Raw genomic sequence first — 21,489 nt, 5'->3', positions numbered from 1 at the left:
ACCTGTCTCTGAGAACAGAATAGATCTCCTAGCTGGTGGAGAAGATGGACGAGGATTGGCTGACGTGGAAGCCATCCTGCTGATCAAACAATTGAAGGGTGACTCGAACGTCAAATAAGATGTTTCTGTGCGCCCTTGAAAGGGCTTGCGGGTGCAGGAGAAGAAGCTGGGGCAAGGAAGGGTCACAAGCTAAATAGAATAAAAGGGTAGAAGGACAGGACTGAAGGGCAGCTGGGAAAGCATGCAGCAGAATGAAAATGGGCGAGCTGAGAGAAATGGGTGGGCCCAGAGAAGACGGGCAGCAGAGAAAGGGGTGTATTGAGAGAAAAGGGGCAGCACAAAAAAAGGGGTGGGCTGAGAAAAAACAGGAAACAGAGAGGGTGAGCAGAGAAAGGGGTGGGCTGAGGGGAAACAGACAAGAGGAGGGCTAGGGCAGGTGGAAGGAAGGTGAAGAGAGGGCTGATGGACAAAGGGTTGACAAGCAGGGAAGTGGCAAGGGTTGATTAGTCATTAATCACCCTTCTTCACTGGTTGGCTTGCATTTGCAATAGGGGCAAGTTTACATATTCACTGTTCTGCATTAAGAGCCGTTTGACCAACTTCAAGGAGCAAACTGTTTTTCAAAGATAGTGTAGGGACAATATCGCTCATCGCTTATCGCTTATCAGGACACTGATTTTATGTAGATCAAGAAAGACTTAAGAGAGGATTGCATGAATGTAAATTGAATTCAATTCCATACTTGATGTCCGTCTGCATCCCACAAGGTCTTTATGTGTATCTTCTGTATGAGCCTTCATGTTCTGCCTTTTTTGCGGCCCAAGGAATTGGAACCATTAATTGTTGCAATTCTGACATCTCTACAGGCCCTCCATGTAGCACTGTAACTCTGCTTGAAGGTCTACAAAAGTATGTGGATGTTATATACCAGCCTGGATGCGTTGATGTGGCGTGTGTGTCGGACTCTCTAGTACAGACTGCAGCAGAAAGTGCATCAATAGTGGATGCTGTCATTTTATGTGTTGGTCTAGATCAGTCTCAAGAGAGAGAAGATCACGATCGCACTGAGCTGGTTTTGCCTGGAAAACAACAGAGCTTGGTCTCTAGAGTTGCAAGTGCTGCAAGAGGAGCTGTTGTGCTGGTAATATTGTCTGGAGGCCCCGTTGATATAACATTTGCTAGAGAAAACTCTAAGGTTCAAAGTATTATTTGGGCTGGCTACCCTGGCGAGGCTGGTGGTCAAGCAATTGCTGAAGTAATTTTTGGAGACTACAATCCTGGTAAGAATTTTTTCTCAAAGTTGAATCTTGATATCTAATTAGAGTCTTGATATGATGCCCTGAAATTGCACTAATGATGTTGATGTGGCAGCGCTCCTCTTTTTGGTGAATGCTTGGGTCCTTGTTTGCATCACTTTCAGATATGAAAAAGGAATTTTCATTGCCACTTAGCTTCATAATGATGTTGTGTTGAAAGGTAGATAAGACTCAACAAGCTTCTGGCATTTTGTGTCATCCACTAATGGAGAAGTGTCCTCCATTGCTGGCATACATATTAGCAGGGAGATTGCATCAAAGGCCAGCATAAATGGAGTACTTGCTTATCAGTTGGTACCAAGATAGATGGGGCTGTTTCAGCGTATAGAATGCTTTCTGGAGTTTTCTCCCCATGCCTTTTGACCAGGGGATGGACACATGCGTACTTCTTGAGGCTGAATTCTGGCTGTTGGAGGAATTTGTCACAACATTCGAAGTCTTTGACTTGTGCACACTGCAAACTGCTTGCATTGAGCCCTTTTTTGTAATTGTGGAATGCGTCATCAAAGTCGTACTTTGCCCGGTATGCTCACTTGGTGCCGATGACCTTGCTTGTTTTTGAGGACGTCATGAGAAAATTCAATTGTGGTTTTTGATAACTCCTATTGTGTGGCCACTCACCACTGAATATGGGCCCTTCTGCTCGCGTGCAAGAGTTTTTGGTCTCGAATCTCATCACTTTCATGTGATTTGAGTCTTTGTTTTTGAATCTACCTGTATTGTTGGGGACATAGTTTCAACCTATGGTGCTTATGGATCCTTACAAGTTCTCTAGCAGTTGTGTATACCACTCAGCATAGTAACAAAAATGTTGTTTCTAGCTTGCGAAACTCAAAATACTTCCAGGGTGAAACATTTTGATACCTATAAGAAGCCTCTCAATGCCAATTTTGGGTAACCTTTTTGTTTTGCCAATTTTTTGTATGTTTACTTCCAATATCTCTTCCGCCTTGGTTCCCTGTGTGTATCGTCCAAAGTTTCTCCAAAATTTATGACATTGGGCTTGTTCTCTTCCTTTTGCCTTGTTGTAGACAGCTGCCATCTCTTCCTTCCAGCTACTCCTCATCCTCTCATGCTCTTCTTCTTCTTCCTCTTTCTCATCTCCTCCATCTGTATTCTCTTTCTGTTCACCTTTTGCCTCCTCTTTCTTTTTCTCTTCTGTCTACTCCTTTTCTTTTCTTTCTTTTTCTCTTCCATTTGCCTACTCACCTTCCTCCTCTTGCTTCTTCCTCTTCTTCCTTTTCTTCCTCTTCCTCCTCTTCTTCTTCCTCTCCTTCTCCTCCTCCTCTCTCTCTCCCAAACTTACGGGCTCGACATCAGCACCATATCTAGGAGCGGCTAGCTCACTTACACTCACACCCGGAGATCATGCTCCAAGGTATTTTTGCCTCGCCATCGCCTATGTATCACATATTACACCCCCATTCTGGTACTGGTTGGAGCTAGACAGATTTGCATTGCATTCTTGTATACCCTACGCATATAGGTTGCATACTCAGCCTCTAGCAGTAGTGCTCCATCCATCACCCCCCCCCCCACTAGCTCAGTACTTTCATAGTTTATTTCATTTTCATTTTGTCCTTTTTTTTTTCCTAGACATCCAGGAGACATTGACAATTGTACATTGATTTGTCTCATAGGTCGAGTTCGGCCTCTAGTAGATGTTAATACAGCTTTCTTTCTTTCTATCTATCTATAATGTATACATTATATATATATATATATATATATATATATATAATGTATATATACATTATATATACATTCTATATATGTATATATATATATGTATATGTATATATATATATGTATATATAATGTATATATACATTATATATATATATATATATATATATATATATATATATATATATATATAATGTATATGTGTATATATATATACATTATATATATATATATATATATATAATGTATATGTATATATATATATATATATATATATATATATATATATACATTTTATACATACATACATACATACATATATATATATATATATATATATATATATATATATATATATATATATAATGTGCACGGTTTCCCAGGCATGACGGCACGAGGGTATGCCATTAGAGAGACAATGTTGGCTATGTGATACTTTGGTTCACCCACATCCTCCTCCTCCTCCTCCTCCTCCTCTCTCTCTCTCTCTCTCTCTCTCTCTCTCTCTCATGTGCGGATCACGGGGCTTAAGGACAGTGACAATGTAGAGGAGGAAGCCAAAGATTTATACACACGCATGGGCATTTCGAGGCCTACACACACGGGGGCTTGGAGAGTGGGCAAGAAAGACAAGAATGGAGGAGAGAGCTCGAAGGAGAGAGCTCTCATTTTACGCTTTCCTACCTAGGAGGCCAAGAAGGATTTCTTGGCCAAGCGCTCCGCCCTTAAGAAAACGGGCATCTTTTTAGGAGATGACCTCATCTTGGCACAGCTAGCACATATGAGGGAGTGCATGCCGGAGATTAGGGCAGCCAGAGAAAAAGAGAAGCTAGCATTTTATAGAGGAGGCAGAGTGGTGATACTAGAGAGACGCACCACCTGACAGTGCGAGACCTATGGGACCAGTCTGAGACTTGAAGTATGGAACTGCAAAACGGAGCATTGAGACTGGATGTGGGGGCCTTTGAGGACAGCTTTAGAGATAGGGGCATCATCTTCTACTCGGAGACACATCAGGCCCCACTGCATAGTAACTTGGACCGGCAGAAACGGTCGGTTCGGACCGGGTTGGAAACGGTGTTTCTGAGTTTCCGCGAGGTCGGAAACGGCAAGAAACGGAGTTTCTTTTGAATTTATTTTAGACATGTAAAAAACATAATAGAGACATCCTATTAAATGAACTTATGTCAAGAGATGCAAAAAACATGCATAGAGACCTCAAACAAGACACATCAAAGACTCAAGTGGACATTAGAATCATAACACTTAACAGAATGTAGATAATGGACATGTATGATGTCGCGGCAAATTCATGTGAACCATAAAAAACTGAAGGCTGAAGGCTGAAGCATACATAGCGAGCTGCAAATTGTGATCATAATACATCATACATATTAGCAATGATCATCAAACTTGGGAGTCAGAGGTGCCCACTGTGGCACTGCCAATTTTCAAAATTAAATGGTTCAAAAACTACAAAATAACCGACATGCCGGCTGTCCATAATCCCTAAGGATAAGAAAAACTAAACAAAAAACATGGAACATCAGTGAATCAGTGATCACTGTTCAGCCTCATCTGAAGCACCCGAGGAGTTTGAATCCTCCTGAGAGTCCTCATGGCACTCGCGTGTGTCCTCATTGCAAGAAGATGAGTCCTCTTCAGTAGCCTCCTCTCTAGCAGCACTAGTACTAGTTGCAGCCGGCCTCCCTCTCCTACGACAACCACCACGTGTGTCGTGAACTGGTGTTGTGGCCTCCTCGTAAAGATAAGTGTAAAGATCTCGGTCCTCTTGTAGAATTGTGGGAATATCCCGCACCTTCTCAATGTCAATCTTGTCGACATTCACTTGCATTGGCTCAGGACCCATAGCTGCCCGCTCAAGAAGCTTCAAGTTACAATTGCACAAAACAAGACGCTCAAGTTGGGCTGTAGTCAACTTGTTCCTCCTCTTCGTATGGTAGAGCGCCCATGTGCTCCAATTCCTCTCACAAGATCCAGAGCTGCAATCTTGTGAGAGGACTCGAATGGCAAGACGTCTATGTTCAAAGAGCAGATTTAGGATTAGTACATTATACAAATAAGGTGTCGCCGTTAAAGCTTAAGCGGAGGGGCTTCTTACTCACCAACCTACGTAGGCACACCATGTCCATATTTCTCCCACCATGAGACCGGCTGAAGCTGCGTTTCTCGAAGTTTTGCAGTAGGTCTTGTGAAGTAGCCAGTGTTGTTGCGGAAAGCAAGGAGATCATCCTCTAAGCATCGCAACATCTCCAAATTGCCACCACACCATTTCTCCACATCAAGGTTGATCTGTACGTAGTGTACGTTGTGTATATGTACGTACTGTACAGTGTTCCATACCATAAAATTTTTTATGTACGTAAAAATACGTACCATTGGCAAACAATAGGACATTCAACACCTTTCTACATTTAAGGTACATAAAACATTCAAGAATCAAAATAAACCACTTTGCATGTAGTATGTACTAATTTCAAAACACACATCATATACTTGACACAATGGCACATTGTATATCTGTCAAGACAAAATAGACGTAGAAAGTTGAAAGGCTCATACTAGAGCATACAAATAACAAATGTCTGATGCCAACCTAAAAGGCTCATACTAGAGCATACAAATAACAAATCATAAATGTCTGATGTTAAGAGTCAAGACTCAAAAGTAAAAAACACTAAGCAATAACAAAGAGTCTCGACTCGACTCTCGAGACTCTACTCTCTAAATCTCAAAACTCCTCATCGGATGAGGATGATGACACTCTTGAAGAGAGCAAGTCCCCATCTGTCAGGACGTTGCCCTCTTCATCATACTCTGGCTCTGCCATCATACTCTGCTGTCCTGGATCATCATCCTCCGTAGGCTGAATGAGAGGAACAGTCTCATTTGCCCGTCTCTGAGGAGTACGGACAGGAAGCTTTCCTCGTCGAATGGTCTCTCGCCGTGAAACTTCTGGATCTGCATCTCGCCCGACTAACGGGAGACTGAGAACTCGCACACGTGACCTCGTCACACGTCGATCCACACTCTCCAGCTCTCTGTGCAGCATGCGAATAATCTCCGCCAGATCGTTTCTCACAAGCTGTTGTTGCTGCTGCTCAGTCTCCTCTGCACTCCCCTCTGAGACCAACTTCAATTTTGATGGATCTGTCTGTTAAAAAACAAAATGCAATTCAGTGTTCACATTATTAACAGCGTAGAAAGTAGTAATTAGTAATTACAAATATTCGCTTGTAATATGTATAAACGCTAGCCCAAGGTTTCAACTTTATAACCTGCTTGGGTGTCCCCAAAGCGTGGTAATCTCGCACAAGCTTCATATTCGCTCGGCAGTAGACTAATCTCTCTAGCTGTGCAGTGCTGAGTCGATTACGGATCTTCGTGTGAATTAGCGAATAAGCGCTCCAATTGCGCTCGCATCCACCAGGAGAGCAATCCTGCATGTCACATGTGACGTGTCAATGGTGACAAATTACAATGGACATTGGACTTGGTCATAGACAATAGACATTAGACAATGAACCATGGTCCCAGGTCCATAACACATGTATGGAAAATCTAAAGATAGAAAACTTTACCTGTGAGAGGATACGTAAAGCGATACGAGTGAGCTTTGGAAGACCTTGTCTTCCATAACTTTGCCACCATGTAAGAGAGAACTTCGTTGCCTCCGGCCTCAACGCCACAGCTCTAGTAAAGGATGACCCTAAATTATTTTCATAGCTAGCGATCTCTGCATCAATGTCCAACTGCTCATCCTCCTCGCAAATCAAGCCAATGTACGCATCCTTGCCCTTTAGTAGACTCCTGTCATTAAAAAGAGTTGGCTTCTTGTAGAAAGGATGAAGCAATGCAGCCATCGCATGAATGGGCCGACTCATAAATGTCCATCTCTTGTCTACAATAGCCAAGATCTCTTCCCGACTGTAAAAGCATTGACGCAACATTAGTTAACAGGCTGAATTTTGATTATAGTATTATACATTATAGTATTATACTAAATATTTAATAGAGCAATCATTACAGAAGCAAGTACATACCGATCAAGCGCCAGTGATCTGCAGCCTCTGATGTGTGTCTTCATCTCTGAGAAGAGATGATAGACTAGGCCCATGGTGGAGCCCTCCATGTCTGTGACATGCAGCAACACATAAATTGGCTGCAATGCTGCTATCATAGCCTGCACCTCCGACCAAAAGGACTCATCAAGCACCTGCCGGTGTATGTATCTAGTGGACTCCTCCTGTGCGTGATGCATCTCTCTCCACTTCGGGTCCACTACTGTCTGTAGAAGTGGATCCCTCACTGCATAGAGTCGCTGCAACACAAGATACATATATGCAAATCTGGTCTTCAAGGGCCGCACCATGTCAAGTGTACTGTGACTCCTAAAGATAGCCAATGCCTTGTGCTTTTTGCGGAAAAAAGTAGTCATTTTTGTGGCATCGGAAACAATAGGCAACACCCATGTGAACTTCCCAATGTCCTACAAAGCCCAATAATCAAAGGCCTAGTATGTACCCAAAGGCCAGCCGCCAGGCGGGCGCCCAATCAGACACGCACGTCGATTTTCAGCCAAAAAAAACCTCACGTACGGATCCGTACAGTACGGCCGTACGGTACGGATCAGATCCGTACGTACGTATATGTCAACCATGCTCCACATAGGTTTGGAAGCCATCGTTTAGCTCCTCACACTCAAGCTGATCCTCGCTACGCCATAGAGGATGCAACACATGAGTCACGGCATGGATTGGTCTATGAAACCAAACCCAACGGTTTTGCCAAATCTGCTTGATCTCCACGATTCTACAAGTAACAAACAAAACCAAAGAAAGACTTTAAAGTTAGAACTTAGAAAAGAGCCAAGACAAAAAGGCAATTTGGCAAAGGCTCATGAGCCATGAGTCATGAGTGAAGAAGTACGTACCTCTCTACAGATAGGTAGGCATTGTTGTCTAGTGCCTTCCCGATCCTATCCAGGTACTCATAAATGAGTCCTAGTGTACTCCCCTCCATGTCCGTAATGCGCAAGACCGTGTAGATGAGATTTAAGGTCTTCAGTAATGCCTCTGCCTCTTCCCACCATGCTTCATTGAGGATCTTGCGTCTAAAATCCACAAATTTTGGTGTCATACTCTTACCCGATTGAATCCATGCATCACAACTATAGTGCGAATCAGATTTGGCCGCACACGAAGAAGCCGTTCAAGCACTACGAACATGTATGCAAACCTCGTAGTGAATGGCTTGAGAAGCTCCAAGGTACTATTAGCCCTTTACATGCTCAAAACCTTTGGTCTTTGTGTCACAAATTTGACAATGCTCCTCGCGGTGGCAAAGATTTCGCTGACCCAAAAAATTCTCCCGAAATCCTCAATCAATAAATCAAGACTATGGGAGGCACAAGGGGTCCACACAATTGTTGGGAATGCATCCTCCAACATACTCCCCATGGAGACACAATTGCTTCCATTGTCCGTGAGACTCGCAGCCGATGCATCAATGGCCTTGTAAAACATGGTGCCTTTGCAAGAGGAGATAAGCACATTATACACATTCCTCTTGCGTACATCTGACCATCCATCACATAAGATAGTGCAGCCATATTTCTTCCATGTTTCTTTCAAAAACTCAAGCTGGCCTTCTACGTTGAGTTTCTCCTTCTTTAATTCTCGTGTGCGGATTGTCTCAGCCGAGGGACCCTCCCACTCACAGCCAATGCGGCTAACGGCCCGCATGGTCTTCTTCCATTGTATGGTGCGAGCCACATTGAAAGAGATAGCACACTGTATAAACAAGCGCGTGACCTCCCTTGTTGCCTCCTTCATGGCTTGCTTTTGCAAGCCTGCTGTAATGCTTGCTCTTTGCAATGAACCCTTTGCAGGCACTTCCACACTAGGTAAAGGCGTCCTCTTTGCACTAGGGCCCTCTCCCACACTCGAAGATACATGTGCACTGTCAACATCTGTCTGGCTCTCAACTCTAGTCCTCTTTGAAGAGGCCACTTGGCTCGAGGATGCTTCACCTATTGCATGTGTTGCCATATGTTGCTCACCAGCATCCAAACCAAGGCATTGCTTTCTCCAACCCTCAAGTGATGCCAATACATCGGGCGGCACATTTTGACATAAAGCGACATCTCTGCCCGGGACATGCCCCAAATGGTCTTTTACCCGGGTCACTGAACCTGTTTTTTCATATCCACAAAAATTACATTTCCACTTGCGGGAACCCCCACCTCCGACATATCCATCCCCTTTTGTTGCATACTGCCAATAGGGATCTGTAGGCATAGTGAGACTTGAAAGCACTTGCCCTTGGAGGCTTGGGCTTGAGCCTTGAAGCCTTGAAGAATGGGCTGCCCGACAGCCACCTGTGAGACTGGAGAGCAGGCTGCTGCAGAGTACAGGCCTTGGGGCCTTGTGGGGGCAAAGGCTTGAGCCTTAGGGCCTTGGCCTTGAGCCTTGGGCCCTTGTGGTGATAGGCGCAGCGTTCGCAGAAGCGCAGGAAAGGAGGAGCGAAATGAAAAAATCGCACGCGGCTCCCCCCCCCCCCCCCCCGGGTTTAACCTGCCCAAAAAAAATGTACGGAAACGGCGTTTCCGCCGGTCTGCCGTTTTCGAAAACGGCCGAACCGTTTCCAGAGGGTGGAAACGCCGTTTCTGGTTACTATGGGCCCCAGGCAGCACATTACCGAGAGTGGCAGGATACAGATGGGAGACGACTTGTAGACAGGAGGCCCGTTCGAAGCATGGTGGTCGTGGATCCGGAGGAGTTGCAGTTCTTTTTAGAGAGGAGCTTCAGCCACTCATCGCCGTGATGAGAGCGCGAGGTACATGTGGGTCAGAGTGAGGGCAGATGAGGGTAGACCCCTATACATTGCTATATGTTACTTTCCACCCAGCACATCTCATTATGCAGCGCCCAAGGGGCAATCTCCATATATGATTCTAGATGAGACATGGGAGTTCTCCAGGGAGGGAGATGTTATCATACTTGGGGACTTTAATGCTCGAACGGCTCAGTACCAGACCTCCTTCTTTGATACTTCGGAGGAGACGTTGAGAGAGATAGATGTGGAGGAGATGTGTTTGACCCGGAGATCACAGGATGAGGTGGAGTGTACTGAGTATGGGAGATACCTCTTGGAGATGGGGACTGCACATGGGCTGGCCATTTTAAATGGCCTAGAGAGGTATCCACTTGCCAGTGGCTTTACTTGCTTTCCACACAGACATGGGGCCAGCACAGTGGATTATGTTTTAGCCTCGCCAACCCGCATCCCGAGTATCCAGGATTTTTGCGATTGGTCCCAGGCCCATCGGAGTTACGGTGGATCATGCACTTCTCTCCTTTACGGTGGATTTCCACTACAGTACCCGCCAGGTTGGGCAGTCCTCCTATCACCCGAGATATACCTTCTGTAGAGAGACTGATGGAGTATACACCGCAGAGATCTACAGCTTGTTGAGTGCAGAGGATCCACAGAGGCCATTAGCAGAGCTCACACAGATCCTGACAGAGGCTTTACATACAGCTGCAGCGACGGCCTTCCCACACACGCAGCCCACAGTACGACCACGTCCTGGGAGCATGCCCCAGAATAGTTGGTATGATGATGACTGTAGGGAGCTCAGAGCCCGGCTACAGAGAGAGGTGGCCACACGTGTTACTACATATAGACAGTCACGCATCATCTTCCGATCCTTCATTCGGCGGAAGAAGAGAGCACTCTTAGCTCGGTTGGAGAGAGACATCTATCAATTGTTTTTGAGTCAGGATTCTAGGGAGGCCTGGAGATTGCTTAGAGTGCACCCCCCCGCCTCCGGCCATTACCTCTCCAGATACATGGGGCGAGTATGCAGCCTCCCTCTACACAGTACCAGAGCAGCCACCACTACCGAACCCTCCAGAGCCTTGTCCACCCACTACTACCTTCTTCACAGCAGAGATGGTGAGGAGGACCATCAACAGATTGCATACAGGGAGAGCACAGGATCATGAGGGCATTGTAGCTGAGCATTTCATACATGCTAGAGATATGATTGCAGACTTGCTAGCTCTCATGTTTAAATAGCCGTGTGTGAGGGGTTTCTTGGGACTTGGAGTACTTCCACGATTGTGCCGGTACTCAAGTCTGGAGATCCGAGCCTGCCGACAAACTACTGCACCATTATGATTGGTCACTTGCTGGCCAAGCTATATGCCTCTATTCTTGAGCATGAGTTGAGCAGATGGGCAGAGAGACAAGGGGTCCGAGCTCAGGGACAGGCCGGTTTCAGGAGGAGATTCTCTACTTTGGATCATATCTTTACCCTCAGGCCAATCATTGAGGAGGGCACATGGGAGGAGGATCTACTGTGGCTTTGTGGATTTTCGCAAGGCCTTTGACACAGTGCCCAGAGCTAGACTGATGCGCAAGCTGCAAGACTTGGGGGTTCCATGTGAGCTCATTTGGGGTATTATGGCACTTTATGAGACAGTAGTTGGGCAGGTGCGGACTTCAGAGGGTCTCTCCCAGCCAATACACTCCACTATAGGGGTGAAACAAGGCTGCCCGCTCTCTCCGACTCTATTTGGACTATACATTGATGAGATCTCTGATTATATTGGGACACGAGGGGACTGAGGAGCCCAGTTGGCTGGCACTTGGATACCTCTGCTCTTATATGCTGATGATATTGTGCTTATAGCAGACTCACCAGAGGGTATGCAGAGGCACTTGGATACTTTACATGCTTATGCACAGGACAGTGGGCTCTCAGTTAACCTTGGTAAGACCAAGGTTATGGTGTTTAACACTACAGCTCAGTGGGTCTGGAGATCAACGCCTATTTTCACATATGGGCAGGAGATAGTGGAGTATGTTGACTCATACACATATCTTGGAGTGGTGTTCATTGGGCCCACATTTTCCATGAGGGGGGCAGCAGAGGCCAAATTGACTAATGCGCAGATAGCATCCTGGTTTGAGCTCCACGGGTTCAGCTTAGATAGACTTCCACCCTTCTAGTACTCTCTAGAGGCACCCTCTCTCACCTTGACACATTCTGAGATTAGTAGTCATCAGATAGGACCTCATTCAGTTGGACACTAGGAGGACATGGCTAGAGCCCTCACAGGAGTTAGGGGCGAAGATGGCTTTCTATAGAGACCATCTTCTCCGCACCATTGAGGATGGCTTTATACTTAGACCGAGCTACATGGATACCCATTTGTCTCATGGATTGAGGTGCGCCATTGGGCAGATCCGCGCACCTCTTCACATCAGTTAGAGATAGAGAGAGGCAGATTTAGAGGCATACCTCTAGGGGACAGGATATGTCAGATTTGTTGGATAGAGCCAGAGACGGAGGAGCACTACATCTGTCGCTGCACAGCATATTATGAGATTCGAGGGCGCTACCATTGCCTTTTCAGAGGGGGATTTGGACCACTGGCTAGAGTCATGGACTATTGTGATCAGCGATGCTTGGGTTTTTATCTCCTGGAGATCTGCAGGCTCAGAGAGTCCATTATGAGGAGCAGATGCCCGACTGGCAGGGAGTCCACACAGAGACATATCACTGACTTCTTTAGAGGGACTACCCGGGAGGACACACAGCCGACAGCCCAACAGTGGGCACCCCGTGGGACTCTAGTTGAGAGCGCTATCTAGTTGGGCAGATCCAGACGCCCGAGGGTTCGCGGATCCTTACATCAGAGACGGTGCCTACACTGGAGGATTCAGAGCATCATTGCGAGGCATCGGGCTCGTCCGACTAGGCATCTCACTATGGCAGATATCCAGGTCATCCGGTAGAGACCCATGCTAGAGCTCCTAGGATGATTACCACTCCAGTCATATACTATTGTACTCACTGTCACTTTTGTAATCCCCCATATTCATGTATTCATGTATCCATGTACTCATGTACCCCATTTTGACTAGTAGCATTAGCTTCCCACTCTCCCTAGTTGCTGCTTCCGGATGCTCCCTATTGATGTATTGTAGGGCTAGATACTTACCTTCAGTCCTTTCTTTTCTTTTCCAGATAGTGTATCAGATGTCATATGGTTGTAACTTTGGTCTCATAGGTCACTTTGGCCTTTTGAAGCCGTTAATATAACATTTCATTTCATTTCATTTCTCTTTCTCTCTCCAGCTTAGGCAGACCTGCCAGTGCCTTATCCAACACACCTATCAGCGAGGGGTCACCATTGATAGAGCATGCCAAATCCGATGAGCCCGACGTCCACCCCCACCCAAGTGCAGACCCTTTGACACAGCAGCTGCAGATCTGGGACACACTTGAGCGGTATCGGAACCGCCTTCCATAGATGTAGATATGGCAGGCATGGACACATCAGCTACATAGCCTTGAGGCTTTAGCTAGGCAGCATTATTTTGTTTGTTTTGTCTGTTTACTAGTTTCTTGTAATACATAATCTTTGTAATGCCTTATGTCTCATAGACCTTATGATCTTTTGAAGACTTTTAATACAACTCTCTCTCTCTCTCTCTCTCTCTCTCTCTCTCTCTCTCTTTCTCTCCCCGCCATCATCGAGGAGCGTAGAGCACGACACTAGAGGATTTACTGCTGCTTTGTGGATTTCCGCAAAGCTTTTGATACTGTACCCCGAGCCCGCCTCTTACACCGTCTACAGGAGATCGAAGTCCCATTTGACATGGTTTGGAGCATCATCGCCCTCTACGAGTCCGTCACCGGACGAGTGAGAGCCCCAGGAGGTACATCACAGGAGATTTCCAGCACCATTGGGGTGAAACAGGGCTGCCCTCTATCACCCACTCTTTTCGGACTCTACATTGACGAGATCTCGAGCTTCATTGATGGATTAGGCAGGGCTGGTCCCACACTAGCAGGCATATTGATCCCCATACTACTTTATGCAGATGACATCGTCCTCCTCTCAAACTCAGCCGAAGGGCTTCAGAGACAGTTGGATGCCTTACATGACTTTTGCACTCAGCGGGACCTCTCTTCTAACCTTCGTAAAACCAAGGTAATGGTCTTCAATACCTCCCGCCCCGTCACATCCAGATTGAGCTTCACATATAGAGGGGATCCTGTGGAGATTGTCTCATCCTATGTCTACCTTGGTGTCACTTTCAGTGGCCCACGCTTTACCATGCTTCCCGCAGCACATGCGAGAGTGACGCGGGGATATGCAGCCTTGAGCTTACTTGAGCGGCAGTGCTTCTAGGCACATTTCCAGGAGCCCAGGACGAAGGGTTGGCTTTTTGACACCCTCGTCACACCAGCCTTGATGTATGGAGCAACTTTTTGGGGGCAGATTTATCCGATGAGGATTGGCAGCGAGTTAAGAGGCCCCAGTTCATGATGTTCTCCCGTATGATCCGCAGCAAACCGTCAGTCCCACACCAAATTATCCGGGCAGAGTTTGCTGCAGCCTCGATGGTAGTGGAGGCACTCTTCCAGATAGTCACGTACCTTCATCGCGTCAGTCACATGGATCCCCGCAGGTACCCGAGCGTTGCCCCCCCTGGAGTCGTCCAAACTGCTAGCACTTGAGGGGCCCTCTGGAGTATGGTATGCATTGGTTTCCACTTGGTTCTCAGTATATGGGCTCTGCATGGACCGCCTACCTCCCCTTCAGTACAGTTTGGACTTTCCTTTTTTCCGGCTGTCTCATGAGGATACCAACCGGGTTATCCGGTCAGATCTTCTTAGCCTCTACACACATTGCACATGGATCACACCCCCGGAACTCCCCACGAAGATGTACTTTTATAGAGACCACTTCCTCACACTCACTGAGGATGGATTCATCCAGCAGCCGGGCTACTTGAGTGTTCACATGTCCCATGCCATGCGGATTGCCATTGGCCAGATACGAGTTTCTTCCCACTGCCTCAGAGTGGAGACAGGTAGAGCTGAGCGCATCTTCAGAGCCGGGAAGCTCGTACGGACACCCAGAGAGGAGAGGATCTGCCGGCTATGCCACACAGAGGTTGAGACGGAGGAGCATCACATATGCCGCTGCCCAGTATACTATGAGATCCGCGGGAGGTTTCATTGTCTATTTCGTGAGGGATTCGGTTAACTCTCCAGGATCATTGACTTCCAGGACAAGCGTTGCCTGGGCATCTTCCTGCTTGAGCTCCGCAGACACAGGGACACCTTGAGACACAGGCCCCAGCCACCCCGCCCCCTCCCTCAGCAGCCCACCATCACCAGTTTCTTTCGGACCCAAGAGGTGGTGGAAACCGACATAGTGGATCTTGTGGACCCTCCACGAGCTGCTCTGGACCTACCTCGCCCGAGAGGAGTTACCTCTGACCAAGCCTTTGCACTCCACAGCTCTAGATCTAGGACATGCTCCACTGCCATCGAGCTACCTTTCCACGTGACATAGCTGAGGGAGACCTCTCAGCCATACTCGTCAACCCCATGCTTGACATTTTGGAGAGTGGTATACCACCTACTCGGAGCTAATGTTGCTCCCATGTTGTTATGTTCTTAGTTTTCCATGACGAGTTTCCATGGACAGTTTTGTATCACCCCAGTGAGATAGCTATATTTATGTTTTCATTCTGTTTTATTTTCCATTCCATGATGAGATATGCCATGGACATTATTGTACCACTTTGGTCTCATGGACCCATTGGGTCTTTAGTAGACGCTTAATATATCTTTCTCTCTCTCTCTCTCTCTCTTTTCTTTTGTACCGTGATGAGATTACATGGACACTATTGTATCACTTTTGGTCTCATAGACCCAGTGGGTTTTTTGAAGGTGTTTAATATAACTCTCTCTCTCTCTCTCTCTCTCTCTCTCTCTCTCTCTCTCTCTCTCTCTCTCTCTCTCTCTCTCTCTCTCTCTCTCTCTCTCAGCGCCAGCTCCTCGCCCCCCTCAGTTCCAGCCCCCTCAGTGCCCCCTCCCGCCAGCCCCTCGGCCCCCTCAGCGCCAGACCCCCCCCCCCCCCCCCGCCAGCCCCTCGCCCCCCCTTAGCGCCAACCCTCCCTCCCGCCCTCTCTCCCGTCAACCCGCATGCCCTCTCTCTCTCTCTCCATTGGGAAGAAGACACATTATAGGGATGGTCACATCTACATTGATGGGAAGAGGGTCGAATAGCGCCATCTGGCCTATGAGACACGGAGGAAACAACATGAAGACAAAGAGATACACATAGCAATCTGGAACTGTAATGGAGTCCTATGGACACATCCAGGGAGACTTGAGGAGGTGATGGAGGGCCGGGATATCATCTTGATGACAGAGACACATGAGAGCCCGAAGAGGGGCTTACCACGGGTTGAGGGTTATCAGTGGGAGTCAGCTCACCGACAGGGGATGAGACAGGCCACCTCCCGAGGTTCAGGAGGTATTGCAATGCTTTTCAGGCATGGGTTACATTAGCATGTTCGAGTCGTAGCACGAGACTCGGAGGCGAGATACATGTGGATTAGCTTACGCCTCTCGGAGACCAGATGGATTTATATCGCCCTTTGCTACTTTCCTCTGAAGGGGTCGCGGTTTGCCACCACCGAGAAGCTGGGTGGAGGAGAGGCTAGTGAGTCTCCATACTCTGTCTTATCTGAGGAGATCTTACACTATTCGACACTGGGAGAAGTCTTCTTGATGGGGGACTTCAATGCACGGACCTGTAGATAGTGCGAGATCTATGACTTTGAGGATCCCCTGAGACTAGAGCCGCTAGCTATAGAGGATACAGGGACCACTCGGATCTCCGCTGATGGAGGAGCTGACAGCACTGGATATGGGCAATATTTGCTGGAGCTTGGGGCCCGACACCATCTCGTTATTTATAACGGGATGACTCAGTGGCCAGATTCAGGTGGGTTGACTTGCTTTCTAGTGGGAGGCGGTAGTAGTACAGTGGATTATGTGATGGGATCCCGGGAGGCAGCAGATATGGTGTCTCACTTCACCGTACCACCATGCCCCATTGGGGCGGATCATACATACCTATCCCTCACTTTCAGGAGCTTATTGGAGACCCACCCACCCATCATACAGCCACCACGCACTATTTTTCACTTCACTCAGGACCTAGCCGAGGTGTACGACTATCATGTTCATGATCAGCTATTTGCCTTAGATCCATCGGCACCCATGGCCATGCTCACCTCCCAGCTCTCACATGTACTGCACTCCGCAGCCGCGAGGAGTTTCCCATACCACATACAGACAGGACGGCCACTTACATCTGGGAGCATGCCCCAGAACCGATGGTATGATGATGAGTGCAGAAACCTTTACCGCAGTCTCCGAGTGCAGAGGGCTCGCGGGGAGATCACTCGGAGGCAGGCAGGCAGGAGGATGCATACTCTCACCCGTCGTAAGCGGCGAGCTTATGAGGAGGCTCAGTACTGGGACACATATGACATGCTCATGAGCAGAGATGCTGCTGCTGCTGCTTGGAGGAGACTCAGAGAGCCCTGTCCTCCCACACCTATTGCCGATCCTCAGACCTGGCAGACATATGCAGAGAGACTTTATGATGTGCCTGCACAGCCCCCTATACCAGAGCCCACAGAGCCATGCTCCACAATCTCCACCTTCTTCACCCCACCTATGGTTAGGAGGGCCATATGCCGACTCCAACATGGATCGGTGACAGATCATAGAGGATTACAGGGAGAGCATCTCATCTATGCTATTGATACATTGGCACCATTTCTTGCTCATCTCTTCAACAGAGCTCTGTCAGAGGGATTTCCGGTTGAGTGGACGATGCACTCTATTGTGCCGATCCATAAAGCGAGAGATGTACTAGACCCCGGGAACTACAGGACCATCATGATTGGCCATATATTGGCCAAACTATACAGGGTAGTTTTGGAGGCAGAGCTGAGCACTCATGCAGAGGTTGGGGGATTGAGAGCAGCAGGCCAGGCAGGCTTCCGTCGAGCCTTCTCGACCATCGACCACATTTTTACATTGAGGTGCGTGATTGATCAGGCCAAGGCACGGAGGCAACGGCTCTATTGTTGCTTTCTGGATTTCCGCAAGGCATTTGATACTGTGCCCAGAGAGCGCCTCTTTTGGCGACTACAGACACTAGGCATACCTTCAGACATGATGTGGGGCATATACAGGCTATATGAGCAGGTCTTTGGGAGAGTCCGATGCCCAGGAGGCTTGTCCGACACAGTTGCTAGCACCATTGGTGTGAAGCAGGGGTGCCCACTCTCCCCCACGCTCTTTGGGCTCTATATTGATGAGGTGGTCGATTACATCACACAGGGAGGAGGCTCTAGGTTGAGCTATCAGGTATTACTGTCCATGTTATGCTTTATGCTGATGACATCGTCTTGGTATCTGACACGCAGGTTGGGCTTCAAAGACACTTTGTGGCTCTTGATGACTTCTGCGCACAGTAGGGGCTCACAGTGAACCTTGGGAAAACCAAGGTTATGATCTTCCACACTTCACCCGCAGTCAGGAGCCACACTACTCTCACATTAGCAGGAGGGCGGGTCGAGGTTGTGAGCTCTTATGTTTACCTTGGCATCACATTTACTAGCTCTGCTGGACGCTTCTCCATGGCTCAGGCAATCCGAGACAGAGTGACCCGGGGGTATGCAGCTCTTGTTGGCCTTGAGCGTCAGTGTCATCAGGCACATTTTCAGGAACCCCGCACGAAGGGGTGGCTCTTTGATACATTAGTGACACCAGCCTTGATGTATGCAGCAGCGGTTTGGGCACCAGGGCTTGCAGCCTCCACATGGGTACAGCTGGAGAGACCACAGATCTTGATGCTCTCGAGGATGATACGCAGCAAACCATCCGTCCCGCACGACATTGTTCGAGCTGAGTTTGCTGCACCACCTATGGCAGTGGAGGCATTGTTCCAGACGATCTCCTTTATATATAGGATGAGGGAGATGCCCATGGAGCGATTATCCCGCTGAGCTTTTGAGGCATCCAGACAGCTGGCCGAGGCTAGACACACTGGATCTTGGTATGCACAGATGCTACAGTGGTTCTCACATCATGGTATAGACATTGAGCGGTTGCCACCTTTTCAGTATGATCAGTCTGTTCCACGGGGTTACCTCTCTCTCAATGAGAGTAACAGAGTGATGAGACAGGACATATGGCAGCACTACATACAGGAGACATGGACAACACCAGAGAGCCCACTACCACCGAAGATGCTGTATTACAGAGACCACTTTATGAGCATCTCAGGGGATGGGTTTATACATCGACCGCGGTACATGGATGTATACATGCCACACAGCTCTCGTGTTGCTATTGGACAGCTACGAGTCTCATCACATCAGCTAGAGATAGAGGCTGGGAGAGCGGCACGGGTTCCTAGAGCTGAGCGGATATGCAGATTGTGCCGCGAGGAGGTGGAGACTGAGGATCACTTTGTATGTAGATGTAGAGCCCACCAGGGGGTCAGAGATAGATATGGAGGATTGTTTGAGGAGCACTCTTCACTACATCAGTTGATGGAGGCCTCGGACCAGCGACAGCTTGGCAGACTACTACTAGAGCTTCATAGTTCTCGAGAGAGACTCCCCCAGACACCCGCTCCCACTAGGGGTGGGAGACAGTCCCAGCTCATAGATTTCTTCGAGAGAGCTATGCCAGTGCCAGCTGATGTACCACGTGGGGTGACCGCACAGAGAGCAGAGGAATTGAGAGCCAGGACGAGACCTAGACAGACTGGACATAGAGCACCCCGACTCCGTCACCGAGAGATAGCAGCTATCCGAATGAGACGGCTAGCTTGCTTTCATTCAGACTCAGGGTACATGTTCATCCCATTCACAGCCTCAGCATCGGCGATGTATGATATCTTATATCCCTCTTATGGCATTGGATGGAGTTAGATCTGCATAGCATGCTTGTACTACCCCTTCTGCATATAGAGATGCATCTTGCCTTAGCATTCCATCCACATCCCACCCCCCTTATATTGTTTGTATATGGGCTCCACCGATCCATGATGATTCACAGTTGTATCCAGACACATGCACACTTTTTCTTTTGTTTCTTTTCTTCCGATGACCGGAAGAACACAGTTGTATTATTTTTTGTCTCATAGGCCGACTTTGGCCTCTCGTAGACGTTGATATATCTTTCTTTCTTTCTTTCTCTCTCTCTCTCTCTCACCTGCGCATCCCCTCCCACCTCTCTCTCTCTCTCTCTCTCTCTCTCTCTCTCTCTCTCTCTCTCTCTCTCTCTCTCTCTCTCTCTCCCTCGTCGCCTTCGCATCTCTCCCCCCGTTGCCTCTCTCTCTTTCTCCCCCCGTCGCCTGCGCTTTCTCTCCCCCCGTCGCCTGCGCATCCCCTCCTCGTCGCTTCGTTTTGGTCGCCGCCTGTGCTGCTGTTGCCGCCATGTGAAGCCCCAACCCAATCCAGGTTATGTTCGTTACCCTTTCGTCACCCACCCTTGCTCAGGCCTCCAAGGCAGTAACATAAGTGTTAGGGTTCTATCTCTCTGAGGTACATCGACATGGCCAAGGGTGCAAGCAAAGAGGAGATAGTCAAAATGGAGGATAAGCTGAACATCTCCATCAGAGAAAACAAGAAGACGGCAGACTCCGCCATCAACAACATCATCAATCGACTTTCCAAAGTCGAGAAGGAGATCGAGCTTTACAAAAAGAGAAGGAAGCTTGGAAAAGGGAGAAGGAGACTTGTGAGAAGAGAGGGAGAAAGAGAAGGAAGGAGAGAAGAAGAAGAAAAGAAGCATGGAAAGAGGAGAAAGAGGGATGGAAGAAGGAACAAGACACTATGAAGGAGGAAATCGACATCGTCAAAGGGGAGGTGATCTCTCTACGGGACCAACCACCATGGGAAAGGGGGAGATTGTGGAAGTTGACAAAGAGGCCATCAAAGAGGAACTCACAAAGGCAATCACCAACAGCCTAGAAGGTAAGATGGAGGCAACAAGGGAGGGTTGGGTAGAAGTGGTGAAGAGGAACATCAAAAAGGAAGTGAAAGAGGATGCCTAAAAAGAAGGGCTCCAAATCGTCAACACCACCATTGAGGAGGAGCAGATGCGACATGCTCATAGACTCAATGTGAGAGTCACGGGGATTTGCGAGGTAGCCGACTCTACCTCCGAGGGGGATGGACGGACACTGCACACGACTTGGATACTCACATGAGGGACCCCCCCCCCCCCCCCCCCCCCCCCCCCCCCTCATGTGAGTATCCAAAGAAAGACATGACAAAGAAGAGAGCTCTCATCATACAGTTTCAGGATGTGGAGGCACGCACCATCTTCATGAGGAAGAGGGTCATACTACAAGGCTTAGAGGGAGCTCCTATTTTCTGGGATGATGATCTCACGAGGATGCAGCTAGAGCATAGGAGAGCTTGCATGCCACGAGTCTTACACGCGAGGAGAGAAGGCAAGAAGGCCTTCTATCGAGATGGTCGGGCCATCATTGATGGCGGGCCCATGGATTAGCGGTTTGGGGCCTATGGGACACAGACCAGGCCACTGACA

The 21,489-nt window shown here is 48.1% G+C and overlaps 3 protein-coding genes and 1 pseudogene across 3 annotated transcripts in view; 2 read left to right on the top strand and 2 right to left on the bottom strand.

Annotated features, from left to right (window-relative positions):
* The window catches only part of LOC147621321 (putative beta-D-xylosidase 7), a 56,566-nt gene that overhangs the window by 28,302 nt on the left and 6,775 nt on the right, over positions 1–21,489 (top strand). The window contains exon 6 of the mRNA XM_086824049.1: positions 867–1,280. Coding sequence (XP_086680175.1) covers positions 867–1,280 — 414 coding nt within the window. The remainder of the gene's footprint in view (positions 1–866; positions 1,281–21,489) is intronic.
* LOC147621324 (uncharacterized) lies at positions 5,563–6,346 on the bottom strand. The gene is made up of 2 exons (XM_086824052.1): positions 6,302–6,346; positions 5,563–6,177 (listed from the first exon to the last, which is right to left on the bottom strand). The coding sequence occupies exons 1-2, from the start codon at positions 6,344–6,346 to the stop codon at positions 5,755–5,757; spliced, it is 468 nt and encodes a 155-aa protein (XP_086680178.1). The 3' UTR covers positions 5,563–5,754.
* On the bottom strand, positions 6,424–7,204 carry LOC147621323 (uncharacterized). The gene is made up of 2 exons (XM_086824050.1): positions 7,067–7,204; positions 6,424–6,950 (listed from the first exon to the last, which is right to left on the bottom strand). The coding sequence occupies exons 1-2, from the start codon at positions 7,201–7,203 to the stop codon at positions 6,521–6,523; spliced, it is 567 nt and encodes a 188-aa protein (XP_086680176.1). The 5' UTR covers position 7,204; the 3' UTR covers positions 6,424–6,520.
* On the top strand, positions 9,865–11,298 carry LOC147621322 (uncharacterized; annotated as a pseudogene).

This window comes from Cibotium barometz, chromosome 30, assembly GCF_041138505.1.
Source record: "Cibotium barometz isolate CiBa-2024 chromosome 30, ASM4113850v1, whole genome shotgun sequence".
Taxonomy (NCBI): Eukaryota; Viridiplantae; Streptophyta; class Polypodiopsida; order Cyatheales; family Cibotiaceae; genus Cibotium; species Cibotium barometz.
Note: the sequence above shows the minus strand (reverse complement) of the source record. Positions and strands in the feature narration are given on the sequence as shown.